At 39.9% G+C, this 22,317-nt stretch overlaps 2 protein-coding genes across 7 annotated transcripts in view; one reads left to right on the top strand and one right to left on the bottom strand.

Moving 5' to 3' along the window:
- Nucleotides 1-22,317, bottom strand: part of mcf2la (mcf.2 cell line derived transforming sequence-like a) — a 60,980-nt gene that overhangs the window by 10,554 nt on the left and 28,109 nt on the right. For 5 of the 6 annotated variants that reach the window (XM_051942142.1, XM_051942141.1, XM_051942140.1 and 2 more), the window contains exons 3-18: nt 20,821-20,935; nt 17,602-17,692; nt 6,857-6,970; nt 5,729-5,845; nt 5,497-5,646; nt 5,286-5,410; nt 4,337-4,451; nt 4,128-4,247; nt 3,463-3,654; nt 3,195-3,386; nt 2,004-2,157; nt 1,838-1,890; nt 1,640-1,719; nt 1,399-1,465; nt 676-791; nt 519-588 (exon numbers count right to left, since the gene is read on the bottom strand). In XM_051942142.1, coding sequence (XP_051798102.1) covers nt 519-588; nt 676-791; nt 1,399-1,465; nt 1,640-1,719; nt 1,838-1,890; nt 2,004-2,157; nt 3,195-3,386; nt 3,463-3,654; nt 4,128-4,247; nt 4,337-4,451; nt 5,286-5,410; nt 5,497-5,646; nt 5,729-5,845; nt 6,857-6,970; nt 17,602-17,692; nt 20,821-20,935 — 1,871 coding nt within the window. Of the gene's footprint in view, nt 1-518; nt 589-675; nt 792-1,398; nt 1,466-1,639; nt 1,720-1,837; nt 1,891-2,003; nt 2,158-3,194; nt 3,387-3,462; nt 3,655-4,127; nt 4,248-4,336; nt 4,452-5,285; nt 5,411-5,496; nt 5,647-5,728; nt 5,846-6,856; nt 6,971-17,601; nt 17,693-19,475; nt 19,751-20,820; nt 20,936-22,317 lie in introns of those variants that run through there. The other variant, XM_051942143.1, reaches the window with a different exon arrangement.
- LOC110958403 (radixin) overlaps nt 5,516-22,317 on the top strand; it is a 90,028-nt gene continuing 73,226 nt past the window's right edge. The window contains exons 1-2 of the mRNA XM_051942147.1: nt 5,516-5,661; nt 13,238-13,444. The gene's annotated coding sequence lies outside the window, so the exon portion shown is untranslated. The remainder of the gene's footprint in view (nt 5,662-13,237; nt 13,445-22,317) is intronic.

The raw sequence follows: 22,317 nt of genomic DNA on the forward strand, positions 1-22,317 counted from the left end.
TTGTCGATTTTAACAAGTTTTAATATCAGCTTGGATCTTTTCTCGTCATTGCGGATCATTTTTGTGTCTCTGGGATCATTTTCTAGTCATTTTGAACAATTTTTGAGTCATCTCAACTTAATAAAAAGAAGACAATCAAAAGTATTTTTGAATAAGCTCATTTTTTTTATTGTTTAGCTCATTAGAAGGTGGTTGTATTTAAATTTGGATGATTATTCAGTTGATATTTTAGTGATATTCAGTCATTTTTTATTAATAAGTGATTGCTTCCATCATCAATAATTATGGAATTTGTAAAGACATGATCATAACAAACATGAAAAAAACTTTTTTTTTTTTTTTACTTTTAATAAAAATGCATGCAAGATATATCCCATGGACTTTAAAAGTAACTCAATTATATATATTGACCCAACAGCTTGGCATAGTTGTCGAGGAGAATTTGAGATTTTTTTTAAAATTACATTGACGCTTTATGATTAATAATGCAGAGGGCGATGTTTGAAAGGAGTGCCTACCCTTTCTAAAAAGCAGCGTCCCACCAGTTCTGGGCAGTCAGTGTACGCTTCAAGTTCCTTTAGAAATGTCCTGGAAGCCAAACAACACAACACAAACGCTCAGACGATGAACCACATAGAAAGAAAAAAGTGATAAATCAGAATGCTACTGAAGCACCTCTTGTGAAACTGGTAGATTTCGGACATGTTGCCGAACAGAACGTCCTTCTTGCTGTGCAGGTTGCTGGGGATGAGGTGAGCCATGGCGGGGTTGTCCATCTCTGCTGCGTAGCCCTGGAGGTTCATTTCACAAATTAGTAGGGCTGGCCCAAATAGTGGTTTCTGGTCTCCGGATATTCGGGCCCTATTAAAGACGAATATCCGAATATTCGTTCCGCCCCATAACGTTAACGTGCGACGGGGGGTGAAGCGTGACATCAGAGTCGGCAGCCACCCGGCCATTCGGGTGGTGGTAAGAAACATGAATGGATGAGCCGAGATGAGCCGAACACAACGGGATGAGCCGAAGTGGGCCGAAGACGAAGGGAAGAGACGAGCTCCGAATATTCCTATTTTCTTCTGGGGGGGAAGGAATGATCACATAGACATATCTGTATATGTCATAGACATATGTGTATATGTTTATGTGATCACAGGACGGGATGAGTCGATGTGGGCTGAAGGCGGAGGGAAGACAGTAACGCCGAATATCCGTTCCGCCCGGTAACGTCCGAGGGAGGGGGATGGGGCGAATATTCGGATACCAAAATTCATATCCGGAAACCGCCGTAGCGAACGGATATTCGGATATTCGGGATATTCGGGTTCAGCCCTACAAATTAGTAAAGCCTTCCTCGCCCTTTTCCCCCCCATTGAATGCTGGGATATGTTAAACGCTCACCTCCAGCACACACAGCAGCTCCTCCACGTACGCTCGCTCCGTTTCCAGCAGCTCATTCATGACATGACTGAAAAACACAAGATTTAAACTGAGCTTTCACTTATCAGAATTTGCCTGAATGCTGTTTTATCACAACCATAGCTTTCCATCTGAATCCCAGCTTACTAAAAAAACATATTTATCCTTTTAAAGTGATAAAGACTTCACAGTTTCGTCCGTCATTAATATCTATGATCCTTACCGCCTCAGAACTGCCAGGTTTTCTTCTTCTTCTGAAAGCGAAGCGTGTCTCGTGCCACCGTTATGTAGGGGAGACTCCACCTGGAAACATAATTCATATTTACAGCCGTATCACCCAGCCTGTTTTTAAGTCTCAATTAAACTTCATGAGCTAAAAAGAAATGGAATAAATACTTTAAAAAGCCTTAGAAACATTTACCTTTTTGCAGATTACATTATCTGCAGAGTATCTCCTTTCCTTTCTCTCTTGATCTGGAAAGAGAAAACTAAGATTAATGTCTTATTGTTCTCTATGTGCACCACAAAAACGGCATTTGCTGTTTCCGATACATCTTTAAATCTACGACAGATCGGTCCAGACGTACTGGGAGATGATTGTGGAGACTTGACTTCAGGTCTCGGAGCGACTGGCTGGACCGGTCTTGTCTGTTTGGCGGCGAGTTTCTTCAGGCTGACGCGTCTTTTCTCAAACATCTCCTGGACAGAGCTTTGCTTCTGGAAAACTTTCTCCACCTGGTCCTGATGGAGGATAGAAAACAAAGAATGTAATACAAGAAAAGCAATCAGAGGGCGCGTACTCCTCCAAGGCTGCTCAGTTGTATCTTTTCTGACGGATGTAATCTTGACAAAATTCACGACAGAAATCACAGCAACAGAGATTGTGGCCATTTAATATCGATGTACCACAAACAAAATGAGCACAGGCCTGTGTTATGCATGTGTACATTATGTACGGATACCGAATCATGTGACCTAAATATGTAGCGGGCGGCGGAATTGATGGGACTCAGGAACACCCCCACAATGTAATCAATTGTTCCTTGTATCGTTTCTGACGGATTAGTCCTGGTAAGTCCACAGCGGTGGATTTGTAGTAGAATCACAATGTGATCATTAGCAGGCAGCTGATGTAGTGTTCACTTGTTGTCATGATTGCAGTGATGTCTTGCCACAGTCTCGTGATGATACAGAAATCTTTAACAAATCAGTGGATTCAGACTATAAGCCGCATCACTGCCAAAATCTGATCACTTGGTCTTTGCGTCATTTCTGACCTTCCCTGAAAATTTCATTGAAGTTTGTTAATTTGTTTTTGAGTAATGTTGCTGACAGACAGACTCCGATCGTCACATAACTTTGCCATTTCTTGGCTGTTGTGAGTAGCATAGCTTTAAGATCTAGAGCTGAGTGGTCAATAAAAGTGATAGAACAGTGAAAGATTAAGGAAAAAAGAAGAACACCAGACGATCCCTCATAAACAGAGGAGAGTGTCCTGGTTTTATCAGTCCTATTTTTATTTTACATATTCAGTTACAGTCACCTTTATTAATGAAGAAGCCTAGTTATGAATGACAGGTTATCTGCCATCACAAGCTGTTAAAGCATTATACGTAGTGCATATCGGCCTTTCTTTATCACTAATAATCGGCATTGGCACTAAAAATCCCACATCTGTGGAACCCTAGGAGAAAGTCCCTTTGTCACAATAATAACAAAAAAAGCAACCTCGACCAACAGCTGGAAGCATCACAAACTAACACCATGTGATGACTGACCCTGAGCTGAGGGTTGAACACCGCCTCGTACTGGCAGCAGATGGCGCTGCGGTCGGCGAGGGTGTGCAGCGCCGCCGTGTCCAGGTATTGCTCCAGTTCATGCAGAGCCGCTTCAGCTCCGTCCTGAGACTGGCAACGGTCCACCGGCTGGCTGGCCAGCAGGAAGATGCCGTCCTCACACCACCGCGACGCCTGCAGAGAAACCACTGGTGAACACACGGCAGAAGCACGGAGCACAGGGAAAACCTCCAACCCAACCCGACCCTACCTTCTCCAGAGCGTGGTGGAGCTCCAGAGCTCTGAGCAGGAGGCCCTTCTTGCTCCTCAGGGTGGAGCTGATCTCCTCACACACTCCTCTCAGCTCGCTGCACTTGGGCCTGATGGAGTCCTCGGCGTAGTGGGAGTTTTCGATCAGCCGGTCGCCTTCGCTGGCCAGAGACAGAGCCAGGTCCAGCACGTCCTGTTGGAGTTAACATGTTATAACATAGTTTTAATTTAAGTGAAGCTACATAAAGCACAGCGGCTCGAGAAGACATCATCAATCAATGGCTGACAGTAAAAAAAGCAATCTCTTTCCTCCTCCTCAGTCCTTCCCATCTACTGCAGCTGAGTGGAGCGTCCATTACTTAGTGCTGGATGGAGTGGGACGCCTACATCATACAAATCAGTCTGGACTCTTAGAACCTCTACAGGCCTTTAAATCTAAACTGCATCAATAATTTTACATGTGGACCAATACAACGTAGCATCTTCCCATCAAAGTAATCCTGTATGTGAAGCTCACATCTGTTTTTATTAACGTCACAGCGAGCGGAGGATGGATGGATGAGGGCATCGATTATGGGATTGGCTTCAAGGATGCATCGAAGGTGAACAGGTTGAGCGTGTGTTTTCCATGTGAGCTGCAGCCTGAATAGTGAACATGCGTCTTACACAGGCTTTGTCCTCGTGGCCGCTGAGCTCTCTGAGGACGTGCTCTGCGTGGGCGGGGCTTACGCTGACCTCCGAGAAATCCGACAGCCGCTCAGACGTCACGTCAAGCTGGGCGCGCACCTACGGGACACGAACGTCATTATAGCACTTTGATTTTACGAGATATGAGGGGAAAAAAAGAAGACGTTTCCTCTCATGATTGAACTCACTTCACGGAAGTGCTGCTCAAAATGACGCAGCTGCAAACACTGCTCCAGCTTAGTATGGTGACGCTCCCAGAAATCATCGAAGGCCGTTTCTGTTTCATCCAGCTGACCAAGGAGTCTAAGGAGGGAAAAAACTGTTTAACTCCTCAGTCAGACTCATCATGTTTCAGTGCAAACAGTTAACGAATGTCTCAGTTCATTTCACTTCACAATAATAACTGCAATAACTACGTATCTATGTACAATAACACGCCACTTATTACACTGAATATGGATCATTTTCAAGTCATTTTGGGCAAATTTTGAGTCATTTTCAACGCATTTTAAGATCAGCATGGATCTTTACTCGTCATTTTGGATCATTTTTGTGTCTTTGGGATAATTTTTGAGTCATTTAGGACAAATTTCATGTCATTCTGGACTAATTTTCTGTAACTGTAGATCATTTTCAAGTCATTTTGGACAATTTTTGAGTCATTTTGGGCAATTTTCTTATCATTTTCAACAATTTTATGTCGCCTTGGATCTTTTCTCATTATTTTGGATCATTTTTGTTTCTTGGGGATAACTTTCAAGTCATTTAGAACAAATTTCATGTCATTCTGGACTAATTTTCTGTATCTATAGATCATTTTCAAGTCATGTTGGACAATTTTCAAGTAATTGTGAATGATTTTCGAGTCATTTTGAGTAATTTTCTTGTCATTTTGTGCCTTTGGGATCATTTTCAAGTCATTTAGGACAAATTTTCCGTAATTATGGATAATTTTCAAGTCATTCTCAACAATTTTTGAGACATTTTGGATAAGTTTTGAGTCATTTTCATTACTTAATATTTTGTACTGTTTAATTTCCCTTCTGGGCTCAATAAAGTGTTTGATTCTGATTAAATAAAAAAGAGGAGGTTATTCAGTGATGCGTTCAGGGACAACATTATTGTCCATTCCTCTACCTCTGTACGGTAGCCAAGTTCTCCAGTTCATCATGCATCATGCTGTATTCAGGGTCAGTCTGCAGAGGCTCGTTAATACACTCCAGTAAGCGTCCTCCTTGAGACAGCGCCACCTGCAGGTCCTCCTACAGATTGAACACACATTTTTAAACCTTTCTGAGCAACTAGAGACACTGTAGACTCAGAGGGACACAGAGTAAGCATGTCTGACCTTCATTTTGTCTTTCTTCAGGGTGTGTACGTGCAGCAGGTTGGTGGTGGCCTCGGCATCGTTGGGTAACTCCGTCTCTGCCAGCTCAGTGCCGAACGCCTGCAGCGTCTGAGCCGTGGTCTTCACCATAAGGGCGAACGCCTCGATGGCCTGAGGAGCACACAGGTATGTATATGTCAACAGGAGAATCTGTAGTTAAATGGCAGAAAATGAAGAAACTGTGTGTACATACGGTGCGGTGTGAGATCCAGCTTTCATGGCAATATTCCTGTGTGCCTCCCAGCTCCGTGGTCAGTTGTCCAGGGTCAATATACGCATGGAGCTCAGTCACCGAACTCAGCATCACCACCTGATAAGAAATAATACACTGAATTAAATCAGAACAAATGAAAATAATACATAAAGTAGCTAATAAATATAATGCCTGAATGGTAGAGTATTTTATTGTTGATCAAAATGACAAAAGGTGGACAAAAAAAGACAAAAAACAACAGAAAATATTACAAAAATGAGACGACAAAAATGAGACATAAAATGACAAAAAAGAGTCCAAAAATTTGACAATAAAGTTCCAACGAAAAAACAAGACAAAAAATGACAAAAGCGAGAAAAAAACAACAAAAAGGTAAAACAAACAACACAAGCGAGACAAATAAATTCACAAAACGATACATAAAACAACGAATAAGGAGAAACACAAAACAAGAAAAGTAAGACAAAAAATAAAAGCTAGACAAAAAATGACAAAAACGAGACAAACAACACGAAACAAAACAAAAAAGGAGACAAAAAATTGGACAAAAAAGTTGCAAAGTGATAAAAAATGGACACAAACGAGCCAAAAATGACACAAAAGGAACAAAATGGCAAAAGCGAGACACAAAACGAATGAAAAATAGAACGACAAAAACGTGAGACTAACAAAAAAGTCAGACAAAAACAAGACAAAATATTACAAAAATGAGACAAATGACACAAAACTAAACAAAAAAAGAGACAAAAAATTTAACAAAAAAAAGTTACAAAGCGACCAAAAAATGGACAAATGACAAAAACGAGAAACAAAACGACAAAAGTCAGCCAAAAAACAAGACAAAATATTACAAATATGACTCACAAAAGAAAAATGTACAATCTAGAATTTTACTTTTAATCAAAACAACTTGTCATGGTCTAGAATTTATTTTAAATTTATGGTTTTATAAATTTACAGTTAATGTCTTCTCTGTAATTTTTACACTCTGAGGGCCGGATTGGACCCTCTGGAGGGCCGCTTTTGGCCCGCGGGCCTCATGTTTGCCACCCCTGCTGCAGAGAGACATTAAGTGCGACACATTCAGAGTAAAAGTCATAGCGGCACCTTCATCTTGAACTCATCCTTGTTGAACTTGAACAGGAAGTCCGACAGAGTCCGCTGGAACAAAGCAGAGGGACGCAGCACCAGAACCAAGTGTAAGTTCCCCGGAAATGAACCCTGGAGGACACCGGAAGGAGGGAATAGGTGTTTATCAGGCTGGTTAATCATAAAAACACTTCTTTTCAAAACAAAACGAGTCAGGAAACCACCAAATAATAGAACTGTCCATATACAGGAGGGTCTGTAAACGCATCTTTTACAAAAAAACAAAAACACAAACAGAACTATAACCACAGTGCTTCTTATGCATTTGATTTTACTTTGCATTAATCCCTGTTAATTAAGATATGGATAAGAAGAAAACCGATGAAAAATAGCTGCATTTTTCAGCGCCACAAAGTTGTTTAACGCAGCAAAGAGAGCGAGAGGAGTGCACTTTGCTGTTAAAAGAGAGCGAGAGATCGTCCATTAATCCACCCTCCTGTTCCTGAGTGCTCCGGTTCATGCATTAGTCACCTTTTTTTTATTTACCGTGTTATAAAGGCCGGCAGCAAAACCAAACCACCACACCGGTGAGCCATTTAATAAAGTGAATTAGTGGTGAATCATCCATTTGTAACGGCCTCGTTTTGCACATGATCCACGATGAGGACACAGAACAATAGAAGTGCAAGGCAAAAATACCTAATTTCTATTTCAGAGGCCCCTTACGTTTGAAAGGTCACATTTTCAGAGAGGTTCAGGTCTTTTTAGGGGAAGCTGAGCCCTCTCGTACCTAATACTTGACTGATACTGTAGTAAAATGACCCTACTGACATTATAATATTTTTTTAATCGGTTATTTAATACCATTCAGGTGGGACTTTCTTTCCCCCAGAACTGCTAATGCAATAGTTTTGATGGAAGATGTAATATTAGGTTCGTTGTCAGTCCTGAGTTTTGGGTTTTAAGAAGTTAGTAGAGATTGGGTTGTAACCAAAGTATGAATATTAGATTAAAATGATAAAGATGAGAAACAAAACGACAAAAAAATGAGGCAAACGACACAAAACGAAACAAAAAGGAGACCAAAAATTTAAAAAAAAATTACAAACGACAAAGAATTACATGAATGACAAACAAGACAAAAATGACAAAAGCAAGAAACAAAGCAACAAAAATAGACAAACACAAGTGAGATAAAAAGGAAACACAAAATGACAAGAAACAAAACAACAATACATAAAACAAATGCCAAAAGTCAGACAAAAAAAGACAAAAACAGCAAAAACACGGCACAATATTACAAACATGAGACACAAAATGACAAAAAATTAGAGAAAATGAGGAGAAAGTGTGACAAACCTCATGAAACCAAACAAAAATAGACAAAAAAATTACACAAATGACGCAAACCGAGAGAAAAAAATGACAAAAGCTCAAAGCAACGCGACAAAAAAAACAGACAAACAACTCAAGTGAGACAAAAAAAAGACAAAAAACAAAAACAAGACAAAATGACACACAAAATGAGAGGATTTTTAGTGGATTATTTGGTGCTACTGGTGTTGGATTATTGTTTCAGATTCAGTTTCAGATGTTTACTGCTGTCTTTTTTTTTTGCATCCTTTAATATTTTTACTCTGTACAGTTTACAGTCCACCACAGGAGTTACACTGTGGTCCAAAACATGCAGCAGATACCAAAAACATGTCTTCCACAGAGGCTCTGCTGTATTTGTGGCCTGAATCGAACTTTAATGTCCTGTAAAGAACGGCGACGCTTGAGGTTTACAGCATGAAAAGTGAACGAAGGGAAAGCTTGTGTAACACCACCTTCCCACCGGTGCAATCAAACCGTGATGAGGTTTATCGTGTACGATTCAGCCCCCGATAAATCTCCCACGTTTCACCACCGCTGCAGCTCCCTCGTTACGGCTCCCACCTGGAAAGCCGAGACTGATTTTATTAGTCCTGCTACTTTGGGAGCAGCCGTCGCTTTTATTTTATTTTCTTTTTTTGTCTCTCGCCTCCACGCTAACAGGTTCAAAACACGGGGAATCGCCTGGAGGCCACTCAGCCGGTTATGGTTCCTCTAAACTGCCGGGTGGATTGCTCGACCCTGTTAGACGCCATAAATCTACGTGGGGTGACCAGAGGGAGGGATGTGAGCAGAGCTTGTGACATTTTTAGAGTGGAAAGAGGAGAAAATACGAAACCAAAGAATAGTGCTGATGGATTTTGTTCTCTTTCTCCCGGTATTTCTGTTTTTGTGCTACACAATCTGGTTTTACTCATGCAAACAACCATTAAACTGCTCTTTATGACATCAAAATTGACCCGTTTTAAAGTTTGAAAATGTGGAAAAAACTATATTTTCACAGTGAACATTCTGATGTCCACATTTTCAACATTTTTGGGAAATCTTTGAACATTTTTTGGTGGAAAAAAAATGTTAAAATGTTTCTTAACATTTTACATACACATAAAAATCATCCATTTTAGTTCATTTTTTGTGAATGTTCATAAAGAAAATATTAGAGGTTTTACTGATATATATGTGATCATTTTAGATATTTTTAGGATTTTTTTTGGAAGATTTTTTACTCAAGAAATTTCTTGCCAAATTTATTTGTTTTATTCTTTTTTTTAAATCAAAGTTTTAAAGGTAACTTTTAAGGAATTATTTGAATTTTCTTCCTGAAGGTTTTTCATATTTTCAGAAATTTTGGAATTTTTTTTCCTGAATTTTTGGATTTTTTTCAGACAAGGAAACAATGTATTCACAGTGAAACTTCTGATGTCCACATTTTCAAAATTTTTGGGGAAATCTTTAAACATTTTTTGGTGTAAAAAAAAAAAAAGCTTGTTAATAACATTCACATAAAAAATAATCAAAATCCAGCTAATTTATTTTTGTTGTGAATGTTCTTAAATTAGGATTTTTTGGAAGATTTTTACAGATTTTTAAAAAATATTTACAATTTTTTTTTTGCCACATTTGGGGGAGTTTCTTAAAATAAAACTTTTAAGGGAAACTTTTAAGGAATTATTGGAATTCTGTTCCTGAAGGTTTTGCAAATTTTCAGAAATTTGGGGAATTTTTTTGCTATTTTTTTGGATTTTTTTTCAGACAAGGAAACAATATTTTTTGGTGCCAGTACATGAGGACAACAGGAGGGTTAACCTATGTCCAGGGGTGTTTTTATACATTTAGCAGCTAATTTTAACCACTAATGCTCCCATTCTCCATTTATGCCGTATTTATTAGAACTGCCGACAACATCCCATAAAAAAAAAAAAAAAAAAAAGCCACTACATGTGCTGGGATGAATAAATGATTGGCTAAAATGCGGTACACGGGTTTAATTTAGCTGACAAGGAGAGTGCACTCGTGCAGAGGTGCATACATCATGCTCGTGAAATGCCTGCACGGGGTTGCCATGGGAACCGTTTTCCTTGGAAAGAGAGGTGCATGAGCGGCGGTACAGGCGGAGATGGTGCGTTCGACACAAACCAATAGAGGAGGTGTGGAGTGACACTCGCGGATGTGGTTCATCTAAAAGCGTTCTCTGGTTCCTGCAGCTCCGCTCTGCTCTTCCACTCGTTTATTTCTGGCTCGCACACTTCCTGCCTGCTGCGAGGTTTGATGAAAGGCAGCCAGGTTTCCGCATGGATTCTTTCAATTCTCCACCCAATTTTTATTTTCACTTTCAAACAACGCTTGCCGCTCCTCCACTGCAGCACTCTAAACCTGCAGGGAATACATTTTAGGAAAGACTAAAGATGCGATAGGGAGAGTAGAATAGTTGGAGTTCAGCCAATTTTTGATCCTGAATCTGTAAAAGTCATGTTCTAAAAGGTTAATTAAATAAGTAATAGAAACAGGAAGTCTGGAAGAGTGTAAGTCGTGAACTGCTGCAAAAAGGAAGATTTGAGGAGGAAGGAGATCATTTTTGTTGAACCGGTTCCTCCATTCAAAACGCTGCTAATACAGAATGACAACAATAATATTAACTTGTTGTCATATAGAAAAGAGTTTAAAAAAAAGAGTGCCCTGTAGAACCTGAACATAGAAAAGAAATTAGCAAAAATAAGAGATACATTTATAAATAATAAAAAGTAATAATTCAGATAAAGTTTGTCAATCAAATGTCAATATAAATAATAAATACAAATAACCTGTAAAACCCAAACAGAGAAAAAAATAGCAAAAATAACAGAGAAATTAAAACAAATATTCAAGAGTACACCTTTTCATTCAATGCTTTTTATTTATTTGTATTATTTTCTACATTGTTGATTAATACTGAAGAGTAACACTTTTTTTGTTTGCAACATAATTGCGTATATATTCTTTTATAGTTTTGACGTCTTCAGTATTAATCTACAATGTATAAAATAATTACATTTAAAAAAAAAAACACTGAATGAGAAGGGGTGCCCAAACTTTAGGCTGGTAATCTCGGCAGCAGTGGCTTTTACAGGATTAAAGCTTCACATAAAAGCAAGTCTGTAAAAGCGGGTTTTCATGAGTGATTTAAAAGAAGTTACTCTGCAGGCGTCGCCTCCTCAGGCAGGCTGCTCTGAGCTCCTTTTGTTATTTCTACAGGTGAATTTAAGGAGCATAAATCCTGCTCCCTCATGAGTTATTTCCATCTTTTGCCTTCAACTTTTTTCTCATTCGGTCCCCATTTTCAGTATATTTTCCACAGACATCCACATTTACCATCCAAATAGCAGCATTTTGTTTGGCTACACCGGGTGAATCCACGTGCATTCCAGTCAACATGTGATGATGATGATGATGATGATCGCCTTCGCCTCTGTTGCGGCCCGTCTTTGTAATTCAGGCTGATAAATTTACTGTCGCTGGAGCGTGCAGGAACGACGCTGCAGGGCGAAGATGCAGATGGCTCCGTCAGCCGGTGCCAACGAGAGGCTCGACTGAGGAGCAACAAATCATCGGCTTAAAATAAAAGCAGCGATCCTGGAGCATTTCAGCCGAATCTCTTTGTCACAAACAACTGGAGCAGATTTCATGGATAAAAGCAGACGGATGGGGGGTTGAGGGAGGTCTAATATTGCGGCTCTCCAACTCCCACGAGGACAATGTGGATGTCATTAGAGGACATGAGTGGAGTGGGCTCAAACCTTCCACCGTCCTTCCTCTCTGAAGGAATATAGATCACCCAGCCAACAGAAAATCATATTCTACTCCTTATCATTTATTGATGTGAGCAGCGTGTGCTTTACTTTAATGTGTGCATTAGCATATCTGTCCTCATTTGTCAGGGGACGCGGCGAGCAGCTCGTGTATTGTCATGCTAATGCAGAGCTACAAATTAAACCAGGACCTCTCAGGGTTTATTGAATTTAATGACTTCCAATTACAGACATGTTGCCGACTGCTACACTTCCTGCTGGTTTTAGCAGACCGTGTGACACCGTCTCAATCCTGGCTGCTCTTACTGTTCAGCTCAGAGTCGACTTTAAGGTTCTGCTGATCACTTTTAAAGCGCCTGGTCTGGTGTTGACCCCACATGAGATCCTCAAGTGGGACCTTCTGGCTGCTTAGGCTTAAATCTAAAGATGGATTGCCATGAGGGCACCTGAGGAGGAAAGTGTCATTAATTCTGAGCTGATTTTGATAGATTTACGCTGAAAAACCCACTGTTGCAGAAATACATCAGTTGTATTTTTTGAAAATATAAATTTTTTTAAATATTATTTTCTATTTTTTCATTTTCTTCTATATTTGGGTTTATATATTTTGTTTATATTTTTTAGTTTTATTTTTGCAGATTTTTTTCTATATTTGGATATATATGTGTTTATTTTTTATTATTTATCATTTTTGTCTATATTTTATTTATATATATATATATATATATATATATATATAGATATATATATAGATATAGTTTTTTGTTATGCTAATTCTCTTCTACATTTGGGTTTATATAGAATTATTATTATTTATATTTTTTTAGTTTTATTTTATTTTTTGCTAATTTTCTTCTATATTTTGATGATATATTATTATTATTTATGTTTTTTCTATTTTTTTCTATATTTGGGTCTTAATCCTTTATTGTTTTTATCAGTTTATGGATGCTAAGTTCTTACTCAGTATCATCTTATTTTTTGAGAAAGTCACACTAAATATTTTTATTTGCAACCAAACGCTGCACACAAGGCTCATGTTTAAATTATGCAAAGTGCTATGATTTGACATATGTTGTGAATTAGCACGATAGAAATAAAAACTGAATTGAACTGAAGGAAGGAGTGGTCAGCGCCATCTGTGGATTGTCATAAATCACTGTGCACGCACTGATCTGTGGCTTTACAGGACAATACTGCCCACTCCTCTATTTATTTATTTCCTTTTTTTTCCCGCCAGGGAACCGGCAAACGGCAGCAGTGACCTTGAATGGCCTCGATGGAAACGGCGCCTCGCGGGAAGACGTACAACCTTCACTCTGCAGTGAGACTGAGCGTCATTCGCTGGTGGACAAAGCAGGCGTTTCCAACAAGGACATCCGCCGATGGGCAGAGAAGTGAAGAGGACTGAGGAGGAGATCTAGCCACCTGCTCTTCATGCTTTCAGGTTAAGTTTGAACGCCGCCTGCTTCCACTTTAAATTCTGCTCTCTCTGCACTGAGTGTTTTAGTGATTTTAGCTGATATTTTCTGCTTTTTTTTCACTTGTTTAAAGATACGATAGAATAAGATACGATAAGATACTATAAGCTTCATTCACCACAGAGGAAATTGTTTTGCCAGACTACAATACGAAAAAAACAAAGGTTTGTGGGATATGCACAATTACAGAGGTTTGTAGTGAAATAGAAATTATAAAAGAATACACAAAATGCAAAATGTGCGAGTGTTTTTGTGAGGTGTTTTAGTGGATGCCAGAAAATAATGATCATAAATCAAAATATAAAAAAATGTAAACTGTAGACGAACAAGAAGAAACAGATGAACAGAAAGTGAACTGGAAGTAAACACAGCAGGAGAAATACTGCACTTAAACAATGATAATTCAAATAGTGAGACTATTAAGGAAAAGATATTGCACATTTATTGATTACGTATCCCAATTAACATCCCGTTTTCATTTCTAAAACGTCTTGACATCCGTTAATCACTGCAGCAGTCACATTCAGATGCTAGTCGACTCTAAAAACCCACAGTTACACCTAACCTGATCATCTACGGAGCTCAGAGACGCTTCACTTTAGCAAACAGGAGCCCATAATCACATCCTCTACCGTTTTCTTTGTTCCCACCTGTCACCCCATGAGATCACTTTGTCACAACACCTAAACAAACACCGGAGCTGCATATTAAACACACACATCGCATCTTTCCCGGTTTAAATGCTCCCTTTCAAAGTGAAGAGGACGACTCCGGGGGGGGGGGCAGAGAGACAGCAGAAAACGCAAAAAGCAGAACAAGAGGAAAGAGAGTTAATGAGAGGGAGGAGGGGAGATCCTGCTGAGAAGCTTCTGCTGCCACGCTGATAAAACTCCACCACGGCTCGAAATTACGGGGTTTCGGCGCGAGACGTACGTCATCTGGGCCCCATCGCCGGTATTTTTATCTTTTGTTGGTTTAATTGAATGAGGCAAAAGAGTGAGCGCAAATTGCCAGAGTCGAGCCGAAATGAAAACATGCCAGTCGGTCAATCAAGCCTTATTTGTACAGCACCTTTCACGCAGATTCTGACAGTGCCTGACTGATGAGCAGAGCAAGAATGGTGCATAATAAAGCAAGACGAAAGGGAAAATAAATCAAACATAGGATGTGTAAGATAAAAAAGAAATGACAAACCGAAAAATACAACAAAATACTTGGATAAATAAATTAAAAAGACATAAAATCAAATTAGACGACCTAAAAACAATAAAAAACCAAAGCTAGAAGTGCCTAAATATTATAATTAATCCAAAGTATATTTCAAGATTTCTCAAGTTCTGTTGCTTGGAGCACAAATGTTTTAATTCTGCCACTTTAGAACAACCAAGAGAAGCATTACATTGATTCAAAACGTAATAATTTCTAGTAAAAGCAGTGGTTTTATTAATCTAAAATGGCAATTTGTGATTCTACAGAAGACTGAGAAGTCATTATGCCCAGCCAATAAATAGAAAAGTCCCTATTGTATCATAAACAAAATGAGAAAAACAAGGTGTCATATGCTAATTAATGAGCTGTGCATGCGCTGATAGGTGGATTTTTTTCAAACATTGGAGGAAACAAAGAGGAAACCGGCTCTCTGTTTCCAGTCTTTGTGCTAAAATAAGCCAGCCAGCTGCTCCAGCTTCATTATCAGCAGACAGATGTGAGATTATTGTGCTGATCTTCCCATTTAAAGACACAAGAACTCACATTACCACTGACCAAATGATTCTATATTGTCACCCTTAATGCAGCGATGTGTTCTACACCAATACCCATGTTTATTTATTACATTTTGTAGTAAAAAAATGGATCTCTCTCCATGTACGTCAGCTTCCTTTTGCTTTCTCCAGACTTGGCAGTAACATTTTAAGCTGCTAATTGGGTCTCTGTTATCAGTAACACCCGCAGTCCATCAGCATCCCTTTCAAAGTCAGAGGACTGGAATAAGATAACAGGCCTGAAAGGGTTCATTACTACTGCTGAATGGGCACATGTTTCCCTGTGCAGCTCACACTAACCTGCTGGAGCTCCAAACCAAGAAGCATCATCATGACTTATTGCCACAGTGGGGATAGTTTCTTAGAAAAACCATCAGGCTTGATGATAATCACTGTCCAATTAGCATATATTAGCATGTATTAGCATAAATTGGATACTTTGAAATGGTGTAATAACAGGAGGAGCATCCCAATAACAGATGTGGACAGTGTGGTGAAGCTTTATTGTCATGGTGACTCTGCTGGTTTTAGATTTACGTGACAGTCTAAAAACAAGAAAGGCATCAGACAGTGCAGTACTCCTCCAACGCTGCTCTGTCGTATCATTTCTGACGGATGAAATCTTGGGACTCAAAAACACCCCCACAATTTAATCAGCAGTCGCTTGTGTCATTTCCGACGGATAAGTCCCGATAAGTCCACAGCGATGGATTTGTAGTAGGATCACAATCATGTGACCACTTGTAGTCACAGTTACAGTGACCTCCAAGGTCTACAGTAGTGAATTTTAGGTGGAACATACCTTTAAACTAACCTTTTAGGTGTACACTGGAGGATTTTAGCTGGAATGTTCTTCCAAACCGTCTTGTTTGTCTGCATTTAAGGTGGACTATTCCTCCATGCTAACTTTTTCTGGTCTATATTGAAAGATTAAAGTTGAAATTCTCCTTTGAACTAACTTTTTATGTTCAAGGATGTTGGGTGGAACATGCAATCAGACCATCCTCCAAGCGCTACATTAGTGAATTTCAGGTGGAATATGCCATTAAATTAACCTTTTAGGGGTACATTGGAGGTTTTTAGATGGAATATTCTTCCAAACCAGCATCTTAAGTCGACATTTAAGGTGGAATATTCCTCCATTTTTGATCGACATTGAACCTTTGGTGTCTATGTTTGAGGATTTTAGCTGGAATGTTCTTCCAAACCGTCTTGTCTGCATTTAAGGTGGACTATTCCTCCATGCTAACTTTTTTTAGTCTATATTGAAAGATTAAAGTTGAAATTCTCCTTTGAATTAACTTTTTATGTTCAAGGATGTTGGGTGGAACATGCACTCAGACCAACTTTTTCGGTCTATCAGAAGATTTTAGAGCAGAATATTACTCCAAACCATCTTTTAGGTCTACATTTGAGGTTGAATACTCCTTTATGCCAACTACTTTTGGTCTACATTGAAGGATGTTGGGTGGAATATACAATCAGACCATCCTCCAAGGTCTACGTTAGTGAATTTCAGGTGGAGTATACCATTAAATTAACCTTTTAGGGGTACATTGGAGGTTTTTAAGTGGAATATTCTTCCAAACCAGCATCTTAAGTTGACATTTAAGGTGGAATATTCCTCTATTTTTGGTCGACATTGAAAGATTTTGTCTAAACCGCCTATTTGTGTCTATTCGAGGATTTTGGATGGAATACTCCTTCAACCCAACATTTATAGATGCTGTTAGTTTCTACAAATCTCACCTTGACTATTGTTTTTAGTAGTGGTAGCATTAAAGCTCAACTCTGCTTCCCTTCTGAAGCATTCCCCTGAACTCTTCTCTGCTGCTTTATTGTTTTAGATGGAAGTGAAACTTTTACTCCATCCAAGAAGTAGGCCAGTGGGCTAATGGGACACAGACACCAGGCTGACGGTGAAAAACAATTACGAAACGATAGCTGACACTATGCGGACTTTCTATTTCTGCTCCATCTCGCTGCACACACACAAACACCTTGTTCATGTTGTGGGACTCCGCCACCCACTCCGACATAATAACCTATTTTTAACTCTCCTCCCGCTTCATTTCAACATCCTCGCCTAATTCCCGCTGCAAGTAAAGCATACTGCACTTGCAAAACAAACAAAAAACATCAATTATTCTAAGCGGTGACAAACCAAATTGTAGACACGGACAGCTGACGGCAGCAACTGCGCCCACAGATTAGTGTTAAAACAAACATTAGCGCATGCACGCGCTCCAAAACAGCCATCAGATGTGTTTCATCAGCAGCTGAGGCTCACAAACAAGCCGGCCGTTGCACAGCTTCTCCGTTTACTCAGCAAACATGCACATATATGTGGAGGGACTCACTGCGATGCGGTGCAGGGTGGCCCTGACGGCGGCCCATCGGTCCAGCCGTCTGTCGATGACCAGGATGAAGCCCACTCCTGATGCTGCAACGCTGCAGGAGAGAGGCACACGCCATTATCACCACGGAAACCACTTGTCTGTATGTGTGTGAGACGAGGAGAGTGGAGTTTGCAAAAGGCCTAGACAGCAGGTCAGACTGTGTGTGGCGAATCCAACAGAGGAGCACATGGCAGTGGTTAGAAAATGATCAGGAAACTGTCAGACAACGGTGTCAGACTGATTTTAGTTCAGTCCAGTTTGATCTCATGTGGGTCAGACCAGTAAAATCACAGCATAGTACCCTGCGAAATAACCACAACTCCAAATGTTTCCTTTGTTTTAGTGCAAAAAACATTTAAGGAATTATTTTTTTTTACAAAGCATGATAAAATTAAATTCCGTTTCAAGTCAAAATGACAAAAAAGACAAAAACAAGACAAAATATTACAAAAATGTAATGTAAAATGACAAAAATGAGACACAAAAGACATGAAACAAAACAAAAAGTTACAAAGGGACAAAAAAAATGGGAAAACGACAAAAACGAGGTAAAAAATTACACAAATGAGACCAAAAATGACAAAAGCGAGAAACAAAATAATTAAAAAATGAACAGAGAACGCAAACGAGACAAACAAAAACGCAAGACGACTCAAACGATACACAAAACTTCAAATAAAGCAAAACACAAAATGACAAAAATAAGACAAAAAACACAAGCGAAACATGAAGGAAGCACAAAAAGACAAAAATATGAGACGAATGTCAAAAGTTTGATTAAAAAAAGACAAAATATTACAAAAATGAGACACAAAATGACAAAAATTATACAAATGGCAAGAACCAAAACAAGACAAAAAATTAGACACAGAAGTTAGAAAGCAACAAAAATGGACACAAACGAGACAAAAAAATGATAAAAAAGACCAAAATGACATAAGAAACTGACCAAAAAAACTGAAGTGAGACAAAAAGGAAACACAAAACGACAAAAAACAGAAAGAAAACAACAAAAACATGAGACAAATGACAAAAGTCTGATTAAAAAGACAAAAAAAACAACAAAAAGAAGACAAAATGTTACAAAAATGAGACACAAAAGAACAATAAGCAATCTAGTATTTTACTTTATGATCAAAATAACCTGTCATGCTCTAGACATTATTTTAAATTCATAGTTTTACGATTTTACAATCTGTAGTTAATGTCTTCTCTGTAATTTTTACACTTTAAGGGCCAGATTGGACCCTCTGGAGGACCACTTTTGGCCCACAGGCCGCATGTTTGACACCCCTGATGTAAAGAAAAGCCTCAAATAGGTCCCAAACTAAATAATAACCAAACTAAATAAATAAATTAAACCATTTATAGCCCAATTGTAAGACTTGGAGGGAAAAGCTACAGAGTGGATTTAAAACCTGCTACATCTGGATCGTCGTCGTATCCATGTGTGAGGATGAGCAAGATAAAAATGTGAGATTTACGCCTGAAAAAATATTCTCAAGCAAACCTGCAGTCATGATTTGTCAGCAGCGATGATTATGAGAGACCCTTGTGATTACCATGGCAACCTCGGCCCTGCATTAAAATGTGTGTGTGTGTGCGGAAAATCCTGCCATTCATTCCACAGGCTGAGCCATATGTAGCAGCTAATTAACCCACTGCGTGTGTGTGTGTGTGTGTGTGTGTGTGTGAATGCAGCATTTTCAGCTGACATGTATCCTGACATCACACACACAAGCACTGCTCCCATCTGGGTGTCATTATTAGCCAGTTTTCACCGTCACACACGCGCACACACAGAAAAAATGAAGACAATTAGCATGCTACGCTACCCAGTGAATGCTGCAATCCTCAGTCCATGTCCACTGGAAAAAAATACTCAAACCACATGAATGCAGCTTAGTGAAAAGGCAGCAAAAACCCTCAATATTCCATCGCTATCGCCCAAAAATAATCCACTCCGCTTTCGCTTTTCGTGCTCATTCTGCTGGTGTTGGTGCTCAGCTCCTGCGTCCACAATCATCTGCCTGATGGAGAGAGGTGACCGATCGCATCCTCACAGAGCATCTCCCTCCTCCTTTCCCCTCCTATTTTTCTTTCCTCCCTCTGCTCCTCCACCAGCCTGCTTCACCGCCCTCAGCCAATCACAGCGAGGCTCTGCAGGTTTGCTGTTCGCCCGGCGGCCAATTGGAGCTTGGAGCTGGCGGGGGAGGTGAGCAGGGAGGGGACTCGGTGGTTGTATGGAAGGTGATGAGCCGCAAGAAATAAAAAGGATGCACTGAAAGGCCGCCATGACACGTACACATATGTACATGCAAACATATCCATCCTCCCTCCTCCCCTTAGCCATGAAAGTGCAGCAATCAGCGTTAAAGGAAAGGTGAAGGAGAGGGAGGGGAGAGTGAGAGGGAGGAGGGACCGAGGATAAAGGAGGGGAGAAGAACAGGAAGATGCAGAAAGAGGAGGGGATTTTAGTTAACTGGGAATACAAACCGTTTCGTGAGGCGTTTTATTTTGAAAAATGCAGCAAAAACACAGGATTTCTCTCTCATTGTCTTATTCCTTTCTTATTATTAATATCCTTCCATCTTCAAATCTGTTTTTAATGTCTCTTTTGTGGCTCCTTCCTCTCGTCAGGCCTTTAGTATTGTGCTGACATCTGTTGGTCTAACGCGGTATTACACCTCGGATCAGTTTGCAGAATGCCTGCCGTGTAGTGGAAAAAATGCCCTTCTCAAAATAAATTTTTTCAAGGAACTTTTACCTTGAAATAAGTAAAAAAAACCTGCCAATAGAACAAGTGAAGAATGGCTTGGTAAGATTCCTTGAAATAGGATATGATATTTAAAATACTGAGATCTTAAAATTAGCGGGGAAACTTATTTTAAGTTCTATTTTACCAAGATTATCAAGCTCAAAATAGATTTTTGCTTTCATGTAAGCTCCTAATTTGAAACGTATGCGACTTATTTTGAGTTTTCTTGTAAAATTCAACTCAAAACAAGATAATTTCAAGATCATTTGACTTAACTAGGTATTTAAGATGCTTTGTCTTAAAACAAGTCCCTCCATCTTGCTGAAATGTCTCTTGTTCAGTGAATTTATCTTAAATCAAGTCAACAGACTTGGTAAGATTTGGAGTTTTCGCAGTGTGTTGCCTCCGTGTGAGACACTCACCTGGGGACGCTGGTGAGGTAGCTGAGGACGCTTTGAACCTCGTCCTCCTCCAGCTCGCCGAACTCCGGGAATTCTGGGAAGACGATGACGGGGCTGCCGTTCATCCCGCGGCCCCCTTTAGAGGCAGAAGTTAAAGGAGAGATCAGAGAGGTCAGGCAGAGGCACATCTGGTAGCAGCTTGGTGGAAAATACCTACTCTTGATCTTCTAATCTCATCAAATTTATAAATAAGGATTAATTCAGGAAGATTATGTCGTGGATGGAGCTGTTCTAGTTGCTTTATGCCTCACCTTGGCTTACTTTTTGACACTCTTGCACAGGAATTAACTTGTAAACCACAGAAACAAATCACAAAATAGAACAGAAAAGCTCAAGATTGCAAAGTAGACTGCAGCAGGTTAAATATCACAGATTACACTCTGACCTTTACCCATAATTGCACTAATTTTGGACGTAATTCACTCATTTTTTGACTGCGTTCTCAAGGCAAAAGTGTAAAATCAAGAGGGCCGAAGGTACTCGCACACACAAGCACAAACTCAGCGTTCTCTTTCGTCCGTGGGTCGGGTTGCAAAGCACACCGTCGCAGCGATGAATTATTCACATGCCGTTACAGGGCAGGCATTATCGTCATGGTATCCCAACGCACGGGCCTGAAGTGTGCGTTTCTGCGTGCTTCGTGTGTGTGGTTGGTTGTGATTGTGTGAATCTGGGTCAACCTGTCATCAGTAACTGACAAAAGTGAAACTTTTCCTACAGAGAGGTCCAACTCTCTCGTTTCTTCTCTTCCCTACAGCTTTTTACAGTTTGGAAATGACTCGCATAGACTCACGCAGCATCAGTTTGGCCTTAAATGTACTTTTAGAGATGTTTTGGGGGCAGTGTGATATGTGATGTGATATATCATTTCTGTCATTGTTTAGCATCATCCTAATCCAGACATTAAATTAGCTACTGTTCAGTTTTATGTTTTCAGTGAAAACTCCCACTTTTATCCATGTGCTAACATAACTGCACAAGGGTTTTCTAATCATCAATGAGCCTCTCAAGACAATTAGCTAACACAATGTAGCATCAGAACTAGGGCTGGACCCGAATATCCCGAATATTCATTCGCTATGGCGGTATCCGGATATTAATTTTGGTATCCGAATATTCGCCCCTCCCCAGTTGGATGTTACCGGGCAGAAAGAATATGCGGCGTTACCGTCTTCCCTCTGCCTTCGGCCCACATCGGCTCATCTCGGCTCCTCCGTTCGTGTTTCTTACCACCACCTGAATGGCCGGGTGGCTGCCGACTCTGACGTCACGCTTCACTTCGTTGCATAAACACAAGACAAGATGCCGAAGACCTCCGCTGTTTGGGAATTCTTCAGTTTAACTGAAGACAAAACGAAGGCAAAATTTGGACCCGGGAGACCAGACGAACGGATCGGAATATTCGGATATTCGTCTTTAATAGGGCCCGAATATTCGGAAGCCAGAAACCACTATTCG

This window comes from Acanthochromis polyacanthus, chromosome 22, assembly GCF_021347895.1.
Source record: "Acanthochromis polyacanthus isolate Apoly-LR-REF ecotype Palm Island chromosome 22, KAUST_Apoly_ChrSc, whole genome shotgun sequence".
NCBI classification, from domain to species: Eukaryota; Metazoa; Chordata; class Actinopteri; family Pomacentridae; genus Acanthochromis; species Acanthochromis polyacanthus.